This window comes from Phocoena sinus, chromosome 14 (genome assembly GCF_008692025.1).
Source record: "Phocoena sinus isolate mPhoSin1 chromosome 14, mPhoSin1.pri, whole genome shotgun sequence".
In the NCBI taxonomy this organism is placed as follows: Eukaryota; Metazoa; Chordata; class Mammalia; order Artiodactyla; family Phocoenidae; genus Phocoena; species Phocoena sinus.
In genome coordinates this window covers 82221699-82241012 of record NC_045776.1, presented here as the reverse complement: position 1 = coordinate 82241012, position 19314 = coordinate 82221699, and the positions used below count along the sequence as shown (strand labels likewise).

The window sequence follows — 19314 nt, the reverse complement described above, 5'->3', positions numbered from 1 at the left end:
CAGCCTGGCGTGGGACACCCCTCAAGCCCACGGTTCTTTCCAGTGCGTCTCCAGTAAGGGCCGCAGTCATCCCCAAAGCCCTTGATGCGCTTCTCCTTGCCTCCCCATCCTTCCAAGGGAATCAAGACCCAACAGGTACCTTTAAAGCAGCCACATTTTTGGGGTCTGCAGAAGATTTCCCTGAGCAGTTGTTCTGGGGAGACTGAGGACTGGGGCTCTGTTCTGAAGCACACGGAGAGGCCTGCCCTGAGTTCGGGCAGTCTCGACCTGAGAAGAGCAGAGACTCCCCTTAGGGACCAGGCTGCACCAGCTGCGCACGACACCCACCCTGAACCTCCATGGCAGCCCCAGAGCAGAAACAGGAGGAACCCCTGCCAACAGGCGGGGGCAGGGGGTGGGTTCCGTTAGGCCTGACGGATGCCAGCTGGACACTGCAGTCACAGGTCTGGGGGCTGCAAGGAGGCCTGCCTCCTGGGCCACCAGGGGCCCCTCTGCAAGGCCCCTCGGTGTCTGCAAGGCTGTAGTTCTCACCCTGGGTGGCGAGCACACGGCTACCTGTTCTTTTTTTTGTTGTTGTTCTTTAATTTCTACATATATGTTTTCTCACACCTTTTTCAATTGTACCCACCCCTGACATTTTTTAATTTAAAAAACCAAAGAAAAAAAAAAAAAAAAAACCAAAGCGCTATTTTACCCACAAAGAACATGGTGGAAGAAACCTGTGGCCCAGGCTCCAGAGACACCCGCAGGAAGCCCTTCCCTGACCCTCCCGGTCAGTCCCGCTTCACAGCACAGATGCCTCAGGCTCAGTCCCCTCTGCTCAGCTCTTCTCCCCACCCTGCTCTCAAGGCTCTAACCTCCGGGGACCCGCCTCAGTGGACAAGGTGCCGTTTCCCTGAGCCGGAGCCCCATACAGTATTCCAGGGCCTGACTCATAGCCAGTCTGCGTCTGTATCTTCCCAGATGAGGGTCCCTATTCTTCAAAGCCTGTCCTGGGACAAGTCCCTGTCTGACCCCTGTAAGTAGAGAGCCTTCCCCCTCGTGTCCTGCACTCCACCTCGGGAAGATGCCTCTGCACAGGGTGCCGGGAGCAGCTGCCATGGTTTTACCTGAGACAGGAAGACACCTTGGTCTCCCTCCGACCTGGTACCTGGCTTCTCCCCAACCCGCAGCAGCACAGCCTCAGGAAGATCATCTACCCTGACCTCTCAGCTCTTCAGACGTCACTGGGCAACATCAGTCCTACCCCGGCCACCTCACCGACGGAAGACCAAGCTGGGGAGGAAGGAAGGGGGCTCCCGAGGCGTGGTGCTGGCACACCGTGGGGGAGGGGAAGACCGGCCAGTGCCAGACAAGGCCGGGGGCTCCTGTGGCTACAGCAACACCAGGCTCATGCTTTCTGGAAACTGTCGACACGGACCCCTCCATTCCTTTTTTATTTTTAATTTATTTTATTTATTTATTTATTTTTGGCTGTGTTGGGTCTTTGTTGCTGTGCACGGGCTTTCTCTAGTTGTGGTGAGTGGGGGCTGCTCTTCGTTGCGGTGTGCGGGCTTCTCATTGTGGTGGCTTCTCTTGCTGCAGAGCACAGACTCTAGGCACATGGGCTTCAGTAGTTGTGGCTTGCAGCTCTAGAGCGCGGGCTCAGCAGTTGTGGAGCTCAGGCTCAGCTGCTCTGTGGCATGTGGGATCCTCCCGGACCAGGGCTCGAACCCGTGTTCCCTGCATTGGCAGGCGGATTCATAACCGCTGCGCCACCAGGGAAGCCCCACTCAATCCCTTTTGTGGATCAGAACTGGCAGCTCAGAGCCAGGCCTTTCTTTTTTCTTTTTAAATTTTTAAACTCTTTTTTGGTCACTTCGCATGGCATGTGGGATCTTAGTTCCCTGACCGGGGACTGAACCTGCACCCCCTGCGTTGGCAGCACAGAGTCTCAACCATGGGACCCCCAGGGAAATCCCCATCAGAGCCGGGCCTTTCTGAAGGAGGCTGAGCGATGTCTCCGCGAGCACACGAACTGCCTGCACTGCAACGCGCCGGCCGCTTTCCCTGGTTTATTCTGCCCTTTGCCGAGCGTTTCCCTAGCCTGGGCCACTGGCAGCTTCTCACCACCCGGCCTGGAAACCCAGGCTCAATCCCGGGCACCATCGGCAGCCTCCCCAGTCCAGAGCGGGCCCGTCACTCCACTCACGCGGTCCCAACCGTTCCAACCAGACAGCAGACTCACTGGCACCTGTGGCAGGGACCTGGGCGATGCCCCCATGTGGTGGGACCTGCTCGCCCTTTACCAGGGAGTCCGGCACTGTGCTGGGAGAGAAGAGCCGGGAGATGGGAGCAGGCTGGCTGCCCGTGCCGTGGCCAAGGTCTGTCACCAGGATGCTGCTGTGGAACTCTGTGACCCCAGGAGCCTGAGGGGACACAGGGGAGAGAGGTCACCCCCAACCACAGTCATGCTGGGTGAGGGCCACCCAAGGTTATAGGATGCTAAGGGCCTGTCTGGGCCACTCACCCTGGCGATGGCAGCAGGCGTGATGACCATGTTGGACTGGGACACGGTGGAAGCCAACATCCCTTCTCTCTTCAGAGGGCCTGAGGTCATGATCACTGCTTGGGGCTGTCCTGAAAAGGCAGCTGCCAGAACAAGGGGGAGGTGAGGGTGGCGGCCCACCTGGGGGCCCCAGGGCTGACCAGGCTGCACAGGGCGGGGGGGGGGGGGGGGGGGCGGGCCTAGGAGCAGCACACAACCCCTCTGCTGCCACTGAGACGTCACCTCCTTGCTGCAGGGCATGGAGACAAAGTTACTTTTTTGCAGCTTCTCCTTGGAGGGGACAGGTTACAGACCCGGGAAAGAGATGACCAGGACCATGTTTTTTTCAAACTGGGTTGAGACTAACTAAAAGAACAACACAGAATAGAAAAAATAGACTAGATCTACACATGTAGTCTTTCATAACCCTTCTGTCTCCTATCACAATGTGTGTGTCACGAGTTTGCAAGCCTGGGGACGGGAAACATCCTGGCGGGGGATGAGGGCAGGGGGAGATTCCCACTTGCTTCCCTCCACCTGACTCACCTGGGGCGAGGCAAGCATTCTTCAATACCAAGGACATGGGCTCTGGTTTGGGAGCAGGCACTATTTTGGGGGGCTGCTTGTGCCTTCCCCCAGGCAATGATACAGGCTTGGGGTGCACGAAAGTTAAACGGGGTTGAGGAGGCCCAACGGTTGGTGGCCGGCTGACCGGAGACAGCGCCAGGCCACAGGGGGACACGGAGGGGGTGGGATAGTGGGTCGTGATGATGAGGCCCTGGCTCTGGCTGAAGGTGGTGGCAGAGGCGTCGTGGGTGAGGGTGGCAGAGGCCGTATGGGTGATGACAGGGGGCGACTTGCTGACTTCAGCAAACTTCTGTGGCTGCAGGAAGGCAGGGGGAGTCGGGGGGTTCAGGGCAGTGGCGGGAGGAGGGCCTAACGGCAAGACGGGGGAAGCAGGTGCAGGGGCTGGGCTGGGCGACAGCAAAGGCATGGTGAACACGGGCAAGAAGGGCTGCGGGACACTCAGTGGTGGTGCAGAGGGACCTAAGTCTGCGGGCTGGAGAAAGGGGTCCCCCGGCTGGGAGGTGTGTTCACAGCCCTGCCCACTCGTGTGGTCCAGGACCGTGGCTGCAGGGGGTGCAATGAAGCCGTCAGGGAGGCTCGGGGTGGGCAGAGCGGTGGTCGGCAGGACGCTCTCCTAAGGAAGGAAGAGAAGAAGTGAGGAACGAACGCTGGAGTCACACTGCTCGCTGTCACTCTCCAGCGCTGCACACCACAAGGTCCGGCACAGTACCCGGCGCCTGGGACGGTGCCCCGGGCAGAAGGGACAGAGGTGACGTCTCCCAGCCCTGGGACTGCTAATCTGCGGGGGTTGGATCTGGGTCTCCCCAGGCATCTGCAGGGGTCTTGTTTCCATTAGGAACTCAGTGATAACACGGCTCAGACACAGCGACTGTCTGCACACACTTGGCTCTCGGCCTGGGGATATCTTGTTTCTAGAGTCCAGTGGGGTCCCCCCAAAGTCCCTGCCATCTTCTGTTACAGAGCAGGGGCAGCCTGGATCACAGCTGCTCACGAGGCTCCCCCAGGACAGTTTCACATGTCAACTTCTAGAGAGGTCACCTCTTCCTAAAAGGGAAACGCTACAAGGAATCAATTGTTCGGATCTCAGTCTCTATAGGAGAAACTCTTCACGGAGCCAGATGGAGGGAGAGAGGGTCAGGTCACGGGCGCCTAACTGGATATGGGCACCAGCCCGAGAGTCTCTTAATGGCAGAGAGCCATGCCTCACTCAGCTCAGCTGTCCCAGCAGCTGGTAACCAACTTGAGTACTGAGTAAAAAGTAAAAGAAATACACGGAACCTCCTCTTCTTAGCGATCTGCGTTTTTCTTTGCTGTCTCACTGGCCCAGTCTTAACTGGTCAAGACAGAGCCCACTGCACACAAGGTTATCTGGGCCTTAGGCAGGAGCATACGTTTACTGATAGAGTCTCCCACTTCACGGACACCTAAGGATGCTTCCAAGGAGGGCTAGGATAACTTCTTTACACATTATATGTGAGTTCACCGCTGGATCTAGTCACCCCTAGCACTTTGCTTATGGCTGCAAAGGTCTGAGGAACAGTCTAGTGCCCCTTCCCCCAAGTTCCCTCTACCTGAGCAGGTGGGCTGTTGTGATCTGGTGCAGGCCCTGAGGCGGGTGCAGGCAGCATGGAGCTGAAAATGGAGCGGCTGGAAGAGAAGAGGTCTGAAAGACAACATCAGGGGCTTGTGAGCTCTGTGCCCATCACTCCACTGCATTAAGACCCAAACAAATCAGGCACTGAACCCCACCTTACTCAGAGGAATGCCATGGCTAGAGGGCATCTCCCCGCCCCCCCCACCACGAGGTAACTCTGCAGAAGGAGGCCCTCTGCTTGGAGCTGCACAGGCTGGCAACCAGTGGGGCCTCTGAAACACTCCCAGGCCTGGGTGGCACCCGCTTTTACAGTGGCAGGACCAGTTCTAACTGCAGGAAACGGCGAGGAGGTGGCTGTGTCATCAGCGCACTCTGCTGCCTAGTGGGAGAACTGCTTACAGTCAAAGCCAAACCAGAGGCTCTGAGACGTGGAGGAGGAGACGGAACGACATCCCAGAAACACTTTCCAGGCCTTGCAGCTACTAGCAAAAAAAAAAAAGTTCTGGAAAAATTCTAAGTCCTCTCCCTGGTCCATTCTAACAGTTGCCTCTATGACAGGGAAGCAACATCCACGTTGTCCTGGGTAAAGGGAGATGCAGGTAGCCGTGCTCTTTCTCTGCCCCAAGTCCTCACCCTGGAAAGGCTCAAAAGTGTCCATAAAGTCCAGGTTGGGCTGCAAAGGAATCAGCCCCGGTTGAATCATGTCTGCATTTCCCAGATGTGCTGTAAGAATCAGAAAGGAGACAGGGGAATCATTTTGCCTTCTCAGACCATGTGCTGTAGGAACATATTAAGGGCCTGGAATGCATCTTCCTGGCCCTGCTCACATTCTAGATTCTTCCGAGGAGAAACGTAGGCCACTGGCTGGGATTTCTCATCAGTTCATGGGCATCGTCCGCCCTCAGAGGGCAGGAAAGAGAGTTTTCGTAGGAAAGGTAAACTGAGTATCTGGGAACAGACACCCCCCAGAAGCCATGAGCAGCTATGCAGAGACCCCGGGTTCTAATTTCAGCCTGTGGGCTCTTCCCTGAGGGGTTAACTGGACAGCTGCACGCTGCCAGGTGAGAGGCCAGCCCAGGAGTGCGAATGATTTTCCTGAGAGTGAGTCACAGGCCCTGTCACGCGCCCCAGGCCCCTGTCCTCTGCTGAGGGACAGTATCAGAAATGTGAAACTGGTTCAGACCAAACCTCCACTGTTCCCTGGCGGTGGCACCACGGGCCTGACGGGGCCCTCACACAGCAAGGAGGCTGGTCAACCCTTCTCCTCACTGCTCACCCTACACAAGCGACAGCAGCTCAGGGACGGCCCCGAGGCAGAGCCTGCCCTGGGGGCCCGGTGGAGAAGGCAACATTTCCAGTCTAGAGTCTAGGGGCGGGTTACCTATTTCGCGCGGGTTGGGCCAGGCCACGGGCGGGTGCGAGGAAAGCGTGGAGAAGAGGGTGTCGCTGAATTCCGACATGAGCATGTCTGTGTTCAGCAGAGTGTCCTCCTCCATGGGGACTGGGGTCTTCCAGCCATCCCCGTGCTTGTGCCAATAAAGCATGTCATCGTCCTGCCACCGACGGGGGGGGAGGACAAACCAAAGGGGCAAGAGTGACTCGGGGGTTCCCAGCACATCACATCAGCGAAATACGCTGTACTGTTTCACAGAGCAGCCAGGGTTCCCGTATAAGAGATGAGGCAAGGGGGTGGGGAACTGCAGGGAGAAACCCCCTCCAGCCCCCCAGCAGAGAACTGGCTCATTTCCTTCACATCCTTCACGTGAGGAGGTGGGGGGGCCCTCCTCTAGCCCCAGGGTGCACAGGGGCTACCTGCTGCTGCAGTGCTGGGCCACCCAAGTCACTGCTGTTTCTTGTCAAAGGGGGAGGTCCCATGAGGGTCCTCATGGCCCCCAAGCTCACTCACCTGGGCCAGGCTGGAGAGGTCCTCATCCTTGTGCTGCTGGAGCTGTGGAAAAAGGACAGAGAGGACCAAGGTGGTCGCTCAGGGCCCAGGCAGGGGACGACGCCCTCGGCCTCTCCTTCCTGGAAGGGGCTAACCTCCAGAAACATCTAGGCCTTCTCTCTCTGGGAGGCGGGCGGGGAGAGGGATCCTGCCCCTGCCATCGCCAGGCCAACGCTGGACACAGATGAGATTCCCAGCCAGCGTTTGTGGAAATAAAGAGCCCTGGCTCCTAGCTGGAGAAACTGAGAGCAAAGGGGTCACACGACCAAAGCAGGCCACCACTTGGGCTGGGCTAGAATGCTGGGCCAAGGAGAGGGGTGGCCAGCTCCGGGCCACAGCCTTGGGGGCCAGTGTTCTGAATCCGGGCTCACGTCTTCCCTCCCCTACGGGGCTTCCTGAACGTGCTCTCTTTGGAGCCCGAGCCAGATACCCTTTTCTTGAAGTAGGTTCTCCACTTGTGATACTCCCGGATCACGATCTCAATGCGGCTCTTCCAGTACTTCCCTTCCGTGGTGATGGCCTGTGGGGAGACGCAGGGCAGAGTGAGCAGTGGTGCTGGAAGAGCCGCCCTGCCAAGAAGCAAGCGTCTGTCTCTGGAAGTCAGGTCCGGGCAATCCAGCTCCGAGAAGCAGGCTGCCTGCCTGCGGCTTCGTCCACAGAGAGCGTCCCGCCTCTGCTGGGCCACGCCTGGCCTCTGAGTGAAGGGGAGCTTTCATTTCATGGCCCACGATAACCCAGGGGGCTTCGGGGGCCCAGGTCCTGGAGGCTGGACCGGAGCAGGGGTCAGACAGAGTGCCTGGCAGGGGAGAAGCACAGAGTTCCCGGCGCTGGAAGAACCTCCAGAGACCCAGGCTAGCTCTCAAATGCCCTTAGCCTCCGCCACGTTTCCAAAGGGTGAAAACAAACAGCCCATCACAGAAGGTTCAGGCGGAAAGTGACCTCTAAGATACAGTTCAGCCTCCCCGCTATGCAGGGCGGGGAGCCCCTTCCACAGCAGCCTTGAAGACCTCTGGTGACGAGGCATTCACGACGGCCTCCGAGAGCCCACCTCACTTTCAGATTCCTTTATTTTTTTTAATGGCTGGAAAATATTAAATCAAGTCCCAGATATCCTATCATAAATCCCACATAATTTCACCCAAGAATACTTCACTGTGTGTTTCTGACACTGAAGAATGTTCACCGTGAATAATGCAATATTATTACCAGACCGAAAAAAGTGATATTCCTTAATACTAACACCAGATCATGTCCTATGGCTCCCAACTGTCTTTCATTAGGTTACCTTCCAAGTTTTCCCCTTTTCATGGTAACAGTGAGACATGCTTGGACAAAGCTAAAAAGATGCAGAAGAGTAAAAAGTGAAAGAAGAATCTTTCCTCCTCCTCACTCTAATCCCACGAGGAAACAATTTCTGTATATCCTTCAAGACATTTCCTATGCATGTACAATCACACAGACACACACGCTTTAAAAAATTAACCTGAAGATACTCCAATACTGTTGTGCAACTTGCTTTTATTCATTTACTATTTCTTCAACATCTTTCCCTCTCAGTATATAAAGATCTCGAGTTCATTCTTTAATAGTTAAAGATGTCTGCCTTGTAAGGAGTCAAGATCCCTCCCCGTGGGACATCCCTGGTGGCGCAGTGGTTAAGAATCTGCCTGCCAACTCAGGGTCCATGGGTTCGAGCCCTGGTCCGGGAAGATCCCACATGCCGCGGAGCAACTAAGCCCGTGCGCCACAACTACTGAGCCTGTGCTCTAGAGCCCACGAGCCACAGCTACTGAGCCCGCGAGCCACAGCCACTGAAGCCTGCACACCTAGAGCCCGTGCTCCACAACAAGAGAAGCCACCGCAATGAGAAGCCCGCGCGCTACAACGAAAAGTAGCCCTCGCTTGCCGCAACTAGAGAAAGCCCGCACACAGCAACAAAGACCCAACGCAGCCAAAAATAAATAAAAATTTAAAAAAAGAAAAGATTCCCTTCCCGTTGACTTCCAGAGAAATACTGACATTAAAAGAAAGTAGAGGGTAAGTCCCGGTTGGAGGACCCCCTCAGTCCTGGGTCAGCCCGGTCTGAGAAGGTGGGAGCCTCTGTGGGCTGTCAGAGGCCACCTGCCCTCCGCATCGCCATCGCTTCTCAGGGTCAAAACAGCTGCCAGGACAGCACAGCCCCAGCACCCTGTCCTGCGTCCTCCCTCTGCGGGATCCAGAGCCCTCGGTCCCACCCTTGTGAGTCACCTCCTCCCGAGTGAGGGCCCATCACATGCCAAGTACCTCTGGCCGCCGGTGCTCGTCCACTTCCACAGAGCCGTCCAGCGGAGTGACAAAGTGGCACACGGGGTTCTTGCGCTTCTCCAAATCTGGGCGGGGAGAGGGTGAGACAGCGTCACTGCGGCAGAGACCCCCGCAGGAGCTCCGCCTCTTCTGTTCACACCCCACCCCTCAGGGGGGACCCTTAAGGGTTCTTTCCTTCTCCTTCCCTTGGAAAATGAGATTTCAGGGAAATAAAGGGGTCCAGGTCCAAGGAAAAGAGTCTGGCAGTGATGTGTGGGCGAGAAAGGGAGTCTGGCTGATCAAGAGAAACACCGGCCTGAGCCTAGGGGACCCCGAGCACGCCGATCTCCTGTAGAAGTCACCAGACCCACCTGTACCCAAGCCAGCTGGACACAGGACGCGGCCTGGGCCGGCATCGTCTCAGACCTGCTGAAAACAGGAACTGTTCCCCGACTCTCCAAATGTCACCTCTCGGCTGTACACCCGTCCCTCCTCCTCTGCCTTTACAACACTGAGCACACTAGGTTGGGAGCAATCGGCCTACACTTCCGCCTCCTGCAGATGCTTGGCTGGGCCCCCAGTGCCGATGGCAATAAGGGTCCAGTTCACTCGGATTTGGACGCACACGGCCCGAGAGAGACTTCTGTTTGACACACAATGTTACAAGAGCAGGCTCCGGGGCCCCGAGGTGCAAAGGCCTCCTGGTGGCAGAACCTGGAGGGTCTTCGGCCCAGCCACGCGGCACTTACACTGCATGTACCATGCCCGCCAGATGGCATTGTTGAGCCGGATCTTGTCTCTCCACTGGAGCTTCAGGCCCTTGAAATTCTTCCACTTCGGAGACACCAACTTCCCACTGAAAGGTACAATGAAGAGGGGAAACTCAGTGGTTTCTCTGAAAATGGAATGAAATCACAAAGTGCCTCCCAATCCTTCCAGGCCTCAAAACTCTGGATTAACCCATGCAAGCCACAGGCCAGGCTTGATAGGGTACACAAGGCACTTTAGGATTTCTTCAAAGTGATACGGATGGGGTACAGGGGGCAATGGTGTTGGTATGGAGGAATCAGGATCGGCCATGGGTAGGTAACTGCTGGAGTGAGGTGATGCTACACGGGGTTCACTAACCTATTCTGTCTACTTTCGAATATCTTTAAAATTTTCCATAATTAAAAGTTAAAAATCTGCTGATTTTGCCTCATACGTGTATCAAATCATCACGTTGTACACCTTAAACTTCAACAACGTTATATGTCAATTTTATCTCAGTAAAGTTGGGGGAAGGAAAAAAGAAATCTGCTGACCACCGAACGAAAGCCAGCCCGCTTGAACCTGGTCTCGGCCACCTCCTTTGCCACCAGTCCCCCTGAGGCACTTACAGTCCAGGCACACAAACTTCCCACTGGCCTCAGAACCTGGCGGGGCTCTCTCCTGCCTCCAGGCCCCTGTGCTTGCGTTCCTCACTCTGCACAGACCTCCCTCCGCCCCTGGCCACCCACTCATCCTTCCAAATGATGCTCAAACATCATCCCCTCCGAGCCAGCACCGGCCTCTCCCAGGCTGCCGCCAATCCCTTCAGGACCCCTGAGCACTGTTCACACCTGAAAGATAGCACTCATCCACTCCCCGTGTAGCAATGTGTCCCCACACCTCCTGCCACTAGACTGCAGCTTCTCGAGGGGAGGGCCCTTCCGGCACCCCCATCTGAAGCACCCAGCACAGGACGTGGCACAGGGCAGGGGCTCGTATAATAATTCTTCACTGAATGACTTAAAGGGCCCTTGCAAACAAAGCTAACGGCAGGCAAGGAATGCTGCCTGGTGGCACAGGCTTCTCAGATAGTTTAGTTTTTCAAGGGCTGTGCCAGGAGCCACCTTTGAGCAGCTGGCATAGGGCTTCCCCTCTTCAGATGGCTTGAGATGGGCAAGGCATGGTCACTGGTCCATACAAAGGGGGTTCTGTGGGTTCTACATCACTGCAGGCCACAGCCCTGCCCCTTCTCCAAACCCACTCAGAAATTCCATGTGACAAGCAGTCACAACATCTGGGGTCTTCAAAGACGCACTGCCTGAGCGATAAACATTCCCTGAACCCAAACACCTGGTTTATAAAGCAGAAGTCCCTGGCGCTGCACCTGGCAAACCTCATGCCCCCGCCGCAATTCAACCCAGCCCTGGCCTAGGCTTTGGAAGAAGGCTGTGACCCACCCCCAGAGAAAACGTCACAGCAAGTCCTCTGAGAATCTGAGGGGCAGACAGACAGAAGCCACCTCAGCTCAAAGGGTCAGGGGTTTCGAGCCCGTCACACGCCTTCCTCCTCCCACCTCTCCCCGGTCCAAAGGCACTTCCACCCCAGCTGTCACCTACGTTTAACAGCCAGCAGCCCAGTGTTCCTGAGCCTCTGTGGCACGACTGCGTACTGGCTGTGAACTTTCACAGTCACTTAATTTCTCTGACACACCAGTTTCCTGGGTAAAATTAGAATAACACCATTGCCTCCAGTGTTTTAATAAGGATTAGATGTACACACACACACACACGTGCACACGCACACGTTCTTAGACACACAGGACAGGTAAACCCTAAGGTAAAATGTAAAGGTAAGCTATTAATAACCACCTCAGTGATCTGGATTTAAGTTATTTTCCGAAGGCCTGGCTTTTAACACCTCCTGACTTGAAAAGTCCTCTCTTTCGTGTTTGCCACCACTGTCGTGGGGTGCCTCTTCCCCACAGGAAGAAAAGGTGACACCCACGGGACCCCTCTCGACACCAGCGAGCAGAGACCAGGGCAAAGGTCAGCCTTGACCCCCGCACAGCTGCAGAGCCACTCGCTTCCTCAGGGCCCGGAAGGCAGGCCTGGGTCCATCTACTCACTCGACAAGCGTTGAGGACCTACTGTGTGTCGTGCACACGCTAGGAGGGGAGGAAAAGGATGGGTGAGGCGGACGAGGTCCCGGCCCTCATGGAGCACATGAGCTGCTGAGGCATGAGTCCTGCCTACGTGCTGCGTGCCTCGAACAAGAGCAAAGAGCTGTGGGAACACAGCATAACTAACCCTGTCTGAGCAGTCACAAGAGGCGTTCTGGAGAAGGTAACATCTCAGCTGAGGCCCAGAGGATGAGGAAACTTCAGCTAAACCGAGGAGAGGCGGAAAGGCCTGTGCTGGTCCTTCTGCCTGGCTTGACAGCCCTCAGGACAGCAACACAGGTCCGGTCAAGGCCGTAGAAAACACCCAGAATGGCAGGAGCTGCGGGGAGGGGGAGGCGGGGGGATGCTTCTAAGCCAGTCTGGAGGGCAGAGTATACACCAGAGTATATTGGTCCCGCCTCTGGGCAAACCAACCCTCTTTCCCCTCCTCTGAAAGATCTTCCAGCAACTCGCTGTCTAGCCAGGCAGGGCGTTCCTGCCTGTTCCAGAAGAAAACAAAACAGAAAATCCTTCCTACTTTTTTATTTCCTTAAGGGAAAACAAAACTTCTCTATAATTGACAGCTTCCTTATGTTGAAGGCCAGGATTCAAACACCACTTTCTCTGTGTGTCTAGCAGGACCAGAATCCTGACCCGGCATCTGCCACCTGCAGATAGCTGCCAAGGACAGAAGCAGGAGAAGAGATGGAATGGAAAACGAGGACTCCTGTGGGGAGAAACTCTGGAGTCCTGCAACGTTCCATTACTGTTTTTTTTGTTTTTTGTTTTTTGTTTTTTTTGGCCGCACCGCACGGCATGTGGGATCTTAGTTTCCTGACCAGGGATCGAACCCGTGCCCCCTGCAGTGGAAGCGCGGAGTCCTAACCTCTGGACCGCCAGGGAAGTCCCCTGCAACATTCTGTTAAGGACTGACCACCGGGCTTAATATAAACCCACCCTTACTCCTGCTTTGTTACTTAAGACAAAGTGGCTGATGTGAGCATAGAGCATCTTCTCAGAGAACTCAGACAACGGCAACAGCTTCAATTACTTACCACGAAGGGGGTGGGAAGATTCAGAGAGAGATCAAACCCTGGAGGCTAGAAACCAAATCTGATAGGGTATAGTTTGGGCTTCTCATCTTCTTCCTCCTCAACTGCTGGGATGTTTCCCTCTTCCTTGATGTTTATTTCCAACTGCTATCACCCATCAACTGAGGCTTCTGTAATATCTCAACAGCCAACAGGCGGCGCTCAACCAACGCAAAGAAGTAAGTCTGCAACCAAAACCAAAACCTAAACTGCCCGCAGAGGTGGAGAGACGTTTCCTTACTGATGGGCTCCCTGGAGCCTTTGATGTGCTGATGTCACTGTCAATCTTCAACGGGGTGAGGAGACATTCCCTATACAGACATCCGAAGACAAGGACTGGGACCCTTTCTATGGAGGTACCCCAAGTCTAGTTTCCCACGGAACATACAGGAAAGGCTGCTCCGAAGAGTTCTAAAAGGGACCGTGCGGCTCCTTGGTGGAGCTCCCTTGAGCAGGACGCCCACAAAGCAGCCATGATCGGATTCCTGCTCCCCTCAGCCCCGTCCCAGCTTCAGTCGGCTTCCAGACACGGCTGATCGGGATACTTCTTAGTCTAACTCAGGGTTCTGCCATATTCTTTCTTTAAAGTGTTACCATTGGGACTTCCCTGGTGGTCCAGTGTTAGGACTTTTCCTTCCAATGCAGGGGGTGAGGGTTCAACCCCTGGTTGGGGAGCTAAGATCCCACATGGCTTGGGGCCAAAAAACCAAAACATAAAACAGAAGCAGCATTGTAACAAATTCAATAAAGACTTGAAAAATGGTCCACATCAAAAAAATCTTTAAAATAAAATAAAGTGTTACCAGAAACACATTATCAAATTTTCTAAGACCACTGGCAAGATCTCCTCCAGCCTTGCCTCCCAACCCCACCTCCTTAAACGCCTGGGAACCCACACACACACACCAGCTTCCTGATCAGAACAATGACCCTGATTCACTCCCCACTCTCCCAGTCTTACTCTGGGAAGGCCAGGGTCTGGGTCTGACTCATCCCAGCACAGTGCCTGGCACGTGGGAGGTGCGATTAAATATGGAATTACTGAGTACTAAACTTTCCATAAAGAAAAACCTTCATCCCCACCCTGCCACGGCAGCCCTTCCTAGAAGACAGGTTCATGACATGGGCAGGAAGTCTACAGCACAACAAAAGTCTGTCTCAAAACTGCCATTGGGTGGAACGAGCAAACTGAATTCTTCAGAGGTCTGGCAAGAGACTGCTTTGGAATGAAAATTAAAATGCAAGCCTTGCACAGAGAGGAGCTGGAATTAAGAAGAACGGGGGAGAGTGAGACTGGGGCAGGAACTTGGGGTTCTGCTGGTCCCAGGTAGGATTAGGTCCCAGGTCCTAATTCCTGGCCAGACCATCTCTCCAAAAGAAAGCAGGCAACGGTTCTGGGGTCTACCGGTGTGGGGCCCAGACAGTGGTGGAGTCCTTTCATTTGGTCATGCAACCACATTTGCTTGTGAGGCAATACTTCTTCACCATTCCTGATGCTTCCTGGAAACCCACGGGCAAAACGTTCCAAGGCCTATACTACCCAAAGCACTATACATATTTAATGCAATACCTATCAAAATATCCATGACATTTTTCACAGAACTAGAACAAACAATCCTAATATTTATATGGAACCATAAAAGACCCAGAATTGCCAAAGCAATCCTGAGGAAAAAGAACAAAGGAGGCATACCATCCCTGACTTCAGACAATACTACAAAGCTACAGTAATCAAAACAGCGTGGTATTGGCATAAAAACAGACACGTGGATCAATGCAACAGAATAGAGTGCCCAGAAATAACCCATACACCTATGGACAATTAATCTTTGACAAAGGAGGCAAGAATATACAATGGGGAAAAGACAGTCTCTTCAGCAAGTGCTGTTGGGAAAGTTGTACAGCCGCATGTAAATCAATGAAGCTAGAACACACCTTCACACCATACACAAAAATAAACTCACAATGCCTTAAAGACTTAAATATAAGACAAGACACCATAAAACTGCTAGAAGAGAGCACAGGCAAAACATTCTCTGACATAAATCATACCAGTGTTTTCCTAGGCCAGTCTCCCAAGGCAATAGAAATAAAAACAAAAATAAACAAATGGGACCTAATCAAACTTATAAGCTTTTGCACCACAAAGAAAACCATAAACAAAACAAAAAGACATCCTACAGGGCTTCCCTGGTGGTGCAGTGGTTGAGAGTCCGCCTGCCAATGAAGAGATACGGGTTCGTGCCCCGGGAAGATCCCACATGCCACAGAGCACCTGGTCCCGTGAGCCATGGCCGCTGAGCCTGTGCGTCCGAAGCCTGTGCTCCACAACGGGAGAGGCCACAACAGTGAGAGGCCCACGTACCGAAAAAAAAAAAAATAAGACATCCTACAGACTGAGAGAAAATATTTGCAAATGATGTGACTGACAAGGGCTTAATTTCTAAAATATATAAACAGCTCCTACAATTCAACAACAAAAAAACAAACAACCCAATCGAAAAATGGACAGAAGACCTAAACAGACATTTCTCCAAAGAAGACATACAGATGGCCAACAGGCACATGAAAAGATGCTCATCTTCGTTAATTATTAGAGAAATGCAAATCAAAACTACAATGAGGTACGACCTCACACCAGTCAGAATGGTCATCATTAAAAAGTCTACAAATAATAAATGCTGGAGGGGGTGTGGAGAAAAGGGAACCCTCTTACACTGTTGGTGGGAATGTAAATTGGTGCAGCCACTATGTAAAACAGTATGGAGGTTCCTCAAAAAACTAAGAGTAGAACTACCATATGATCCTGCAATCCCACTCCTGGGCCTACGCTCAGACAAAACTATAATTCGAATAGATACTTACTGGACTTCCCTGGTGGCGCAGTGGTTAAGAATCCGCCTGCCAATGCAGGGGACACGGGTTCGAGCCCTGGTCCAGGAAGATCCCACATGCCGCAGAGCAACTAAGCCCACGTGCCACAACTACCGAGCCTGCGCTCTAGAGCCCGCGAGCTACAACTGCTGAGCCCACGTGCCACAACTATTGAAGCCCGCGTGCCTAGAGCCCGTGCACCGCAACAAGAGAAGCCACTGCAATGAGAAGCCCACGCACCGCAACGAAGAGTAGCCCCTGCTCGCCGCAACTAGAGAAAGCCCACGGGCAGCAATGAAGACCCAATGGAGCCAAAAATAAAATAAATAAATTTTAAAAATAATAATAAAATAAAACAAACAAACAAAAACATTCCTAGGCCTGTCTCCCCCTTACTCCCTCCCAGCTAGGTGGAGTGGGTGAGCTACGGAGTGTGGAAAGCAGCACTGACATGGGGGGCCAGGCCCTTCTCCTTTCCTCTTGTGGGAAAGCTGCCCACTGAGGGCCCAGGCCCCTCCTGTTCTGCTCCTACAGAGAGAGCCTGGGGTCAGGAAGGCCTCTCTTCGTCCCGGGCTGCCTGGAAAGACAGTCTGGGGTTCCCTTATAAGCCACATCCTCAGCTTGATCAACAATACGGAGAATAATTTAGCTAGCATCTGCTGAATCTTTTTTGTTGTGTAAAATACATGTAACATAAAAGTTACTATTTTGACCATTTAAAAATGTACAATTCAGTGGCACTCAGTACGTTCACAATGCTGTGCAGCCAGAGCTGCTACCTGGTTTCAGTGCTGTTTTCATCACCCCCAAAGGAAGCCCTGCACCTACTAGCGGTCTTTCCCCCTGGCCTCTGGCAACTACTAATCTACTTTCTGTTTCTATGGATTTCTTTCTTCTGGACATTTCACATAAACAGAACGATAAAATATGTGGCCTTTTATGTCTGGCTTCTTTAACGTAGCACAATAGTTTCAAGGGTCATCCACATTGTAGCATGTATCAGTACTTCCTTTTTATGGCTGAATCATATTCCACTGGATGGCGAGACCACATTTTGTTTATTCTTTCATCTGCTGATGGACACTTGGGTTGTTTGACGTTTTGGCCACTGTGAAGAGTGCTGGTGTGAACTGATTCCAGTTTTATTTCCCAATCGGCCCAGAATTCTGGTTAAGGGAGAGAGGTCTGATCATTACACTGGCACTGGGGACATGATGATGGGCAAAAACAACTGTGACCTTTGTTGGACGGCAAGCGGGCAACTGTCTATCAACATTTCAAAGGCACATCCCTCTGACTCACGATTCCACTGTTAGGAGTTGAGTCTGTAGACGCATTTGCACGTGGGCACAAAGTCATAAACAGAAGACATTAAACTGCAGTACTGTTTGTGGGAGCAGAAAGCTGGGAACAACACACATTTACATGTGCTGATGTACAGGCAAGATCTGCAAGATGTATTCAGTGAGAAAGAAAAACAAGGTGAAAGATATACAGGATGGCCACCATTTGTATTTGCAGCAGGGAGATATGCACACAGACACACACACACACACACACAGAGGAAGGGAGGGAGAAGGAAGGAGGAAGACAACCAGTCACTCTCAGGAAAGATACACAAGAAACAGGTAACAGTGAAGCAGTGATTTCCCGTTGGAAAGCTGCATCGCAGAATTAAGGGGGCTCAGTCAGAGAGTTAGTTTTCACTGTTTACCATTTTTTTAGTGTTTAAACATAACACAGGAATGTATTATTTTTTCAAAATAAACAAGGGAAAAAGACCAGGTATAGTCCAAGACCTTATAGGGCTTCTAGTTAATTGGGGAAGGAAATTAATCACATGAACAGATATAAAACTTGCATACAAGTCAGTTTTGTGCACCAGATCCAAATATGAGGATAATAGCTAATAAGTGGTTTCTTTAATGAGTGACTGGATGAATAATGCTCAGACTGGTCTCGCTATTCCAGGACTCCGATTCTTTTTCTTCAAAAGAGCGGTCTCTATTGGCTTTCCCTGGGATCTGGGCCTGGTTCCACAGGCTGCTAGGAGCCAAAACTAACAGGCTCCAGACAGACAAAGGTTCATTGAGGAGCCACGGCGTGGGGAGCGGCCCTGCAAGCGGCATGGCAGGAGGAGGGCACCGTGTTCAATGGAACCGCCCTGGAGCCACGGGCCCTCCGCCCTGGGCCACCTGCCCAAGCAGAGTCTCCACCCGGAGAAAGCCTGTGAGGTTTTCAGGCCCTGCTCCCACGCGCAGGCGTGGGTCCTGTCACCTGCACCCCAAATTCATCCTCCTCCTGGGTCATTTGGCATCTTGTTTTCTTTTTTTTTTTTTTTTTGCGGTACGTGGGTCTCTCACTGGTGTGGCCTCTCCTGTTGCGGAGCACAGGCTCCGGACGCGCAGGCTCAGCGGCCATGGCTCACAGGCCCAGCCGCTCCGCGGCATGTGGGATCCTCCCCGAGCGGGGCACGAACCCGTGTTCCCTGCATCGGCAGGCGCACTCTCAACCACTGCGCCACCAGGGAAGCCCTTGTTTTCTTTTTTAACATTCAAAGAAAGTCGTATTGGAGAAGCAGGATCAGAGGGCGCTGGCAGCAAGGCAGGAATATAGGCTCCCAAGGTCCTCATTCCAGGTCTGTCCTGCTGACAAGGGGTGTGTGCATGTGGTTTGTGTGTGGGGCATGCATGTGTGTGTGTGTGGGTATGTGGGTACAGTGTGGTGTGTGTGTGTGGTATGTATGGTGTGTGCGTGAGACTGTGTGTGTGGGTATGCTAGTGTGTCTAGGTGTGTGTCTGCTTACATGTGTGAGCATGTTTGTGAGGACTGTGATTGTTTTGTGTAAAAAGCAGGGAGTAATCACTTATATGACCATCAAAAATTAGAGCACCATGACGGAGTTGAAAGAGGCAAAATCGGGCTAGCCGCAGCGGTGACCCCCTTTGCCCTGACTGTGAAGGACAGTGACATGTGTCCCTGCTGGGAGTGCTCCCTCCCGTGTCCCAGCCTCCCACCTGGGGACAGACACCACCATGCTTACACCATTCCCAAGCAAATAAGGAAAGAGAGTGGTGGTGGGAAAGAGAGTGGCGCTGGGCTGGTGACAACGGGAGCTGTCAGAGCCCCGCCTTTGGTAAAAAGGGTGCCGATGTCCCCTCCCCGACAGGAGAGCTGGGGACCACAGGAGGCGTGAAAGGACTGGGCCTGGTGCAGGATAAGTGCTGCCCAAATCTGGGGCATGTTGCTGAACACTGAAGTTGAGTCTTGGGCATGTTCCTGAGTGATAAAGCCTGGAGTTTCCTGTCCGATTCGAGCCACCACTGGCCTTTCAGGAAGGAGCAGGGATGCCGGGCAGGGCACCAGTTAAAGCCATAACCATATGGCTATTTGCCAGGAGAGTAAACTTGAATCCAGAACCCAGGGTGTTCCCGACTCCTCTAGACTGAGGATGGGGCCAGGCCTACAACGGGAAAAAGTGGTGTCTCACTTCAACTGCATCAC

General features: G+C 53.3%; 1 protein-coding gene across 6 annotated transcripts in view; it reads right to left on the bottom strand.

Annotated features, from left to right (window-relative positions):
- Positions 1-19314, bottom strand: part of MLXIP (MLX interacting protein) — a 61426-nt gene that overhangs the window by 7856 nt on the left and 34256 nt on the right. For 4 of the 6 annotated variants that reach the window (XR_004345443.1, XR_004345444.1, XM_032603095.1 and 1 more), the window contains exons 2-12: positions 9687-9793; positions 8938-9023; positions 7085-7174; positions 6616-6657; positions 6091-6262; positions 5343-5432; positions 4687-4778; positions 3074-3728; positions 2510-2631; positions 2192-2408; positions 140-267 (exon numbers count right to left, since the gene is read on the bottom strand). Coding sequence is in view for 4 of the 6 variants with exons in the window: in XM_032603095.1 (XP_032458986.1) it covers positions 140-267; positions 2192-2408; positions 2510-2631; positions 3074-3728; positions 4687-4778; positions 5343-5432; positions 6091-6262; positions 6616-6657; positions 7085-7174; positions 8938-9023; positions 9687-9793 (1801 nt within the window). In the remaining 2 variants the exon portion in view is untranslated. The remainder of the gene's footprint in view (positions 1-139; positions 268-2191; positions 2409-2509; positions 2632-3073; positions 3729-4686; positions 4779-5342; positions 5433-6090; positions 6263-6615; positions 6658-7084; positions 7175-8937; positions 9024-9686; positions 9794-19314) is intronic. The other 2 variants (XM_032603096.1, XM_032603097.1) reach the window with 2 other exon arrangements.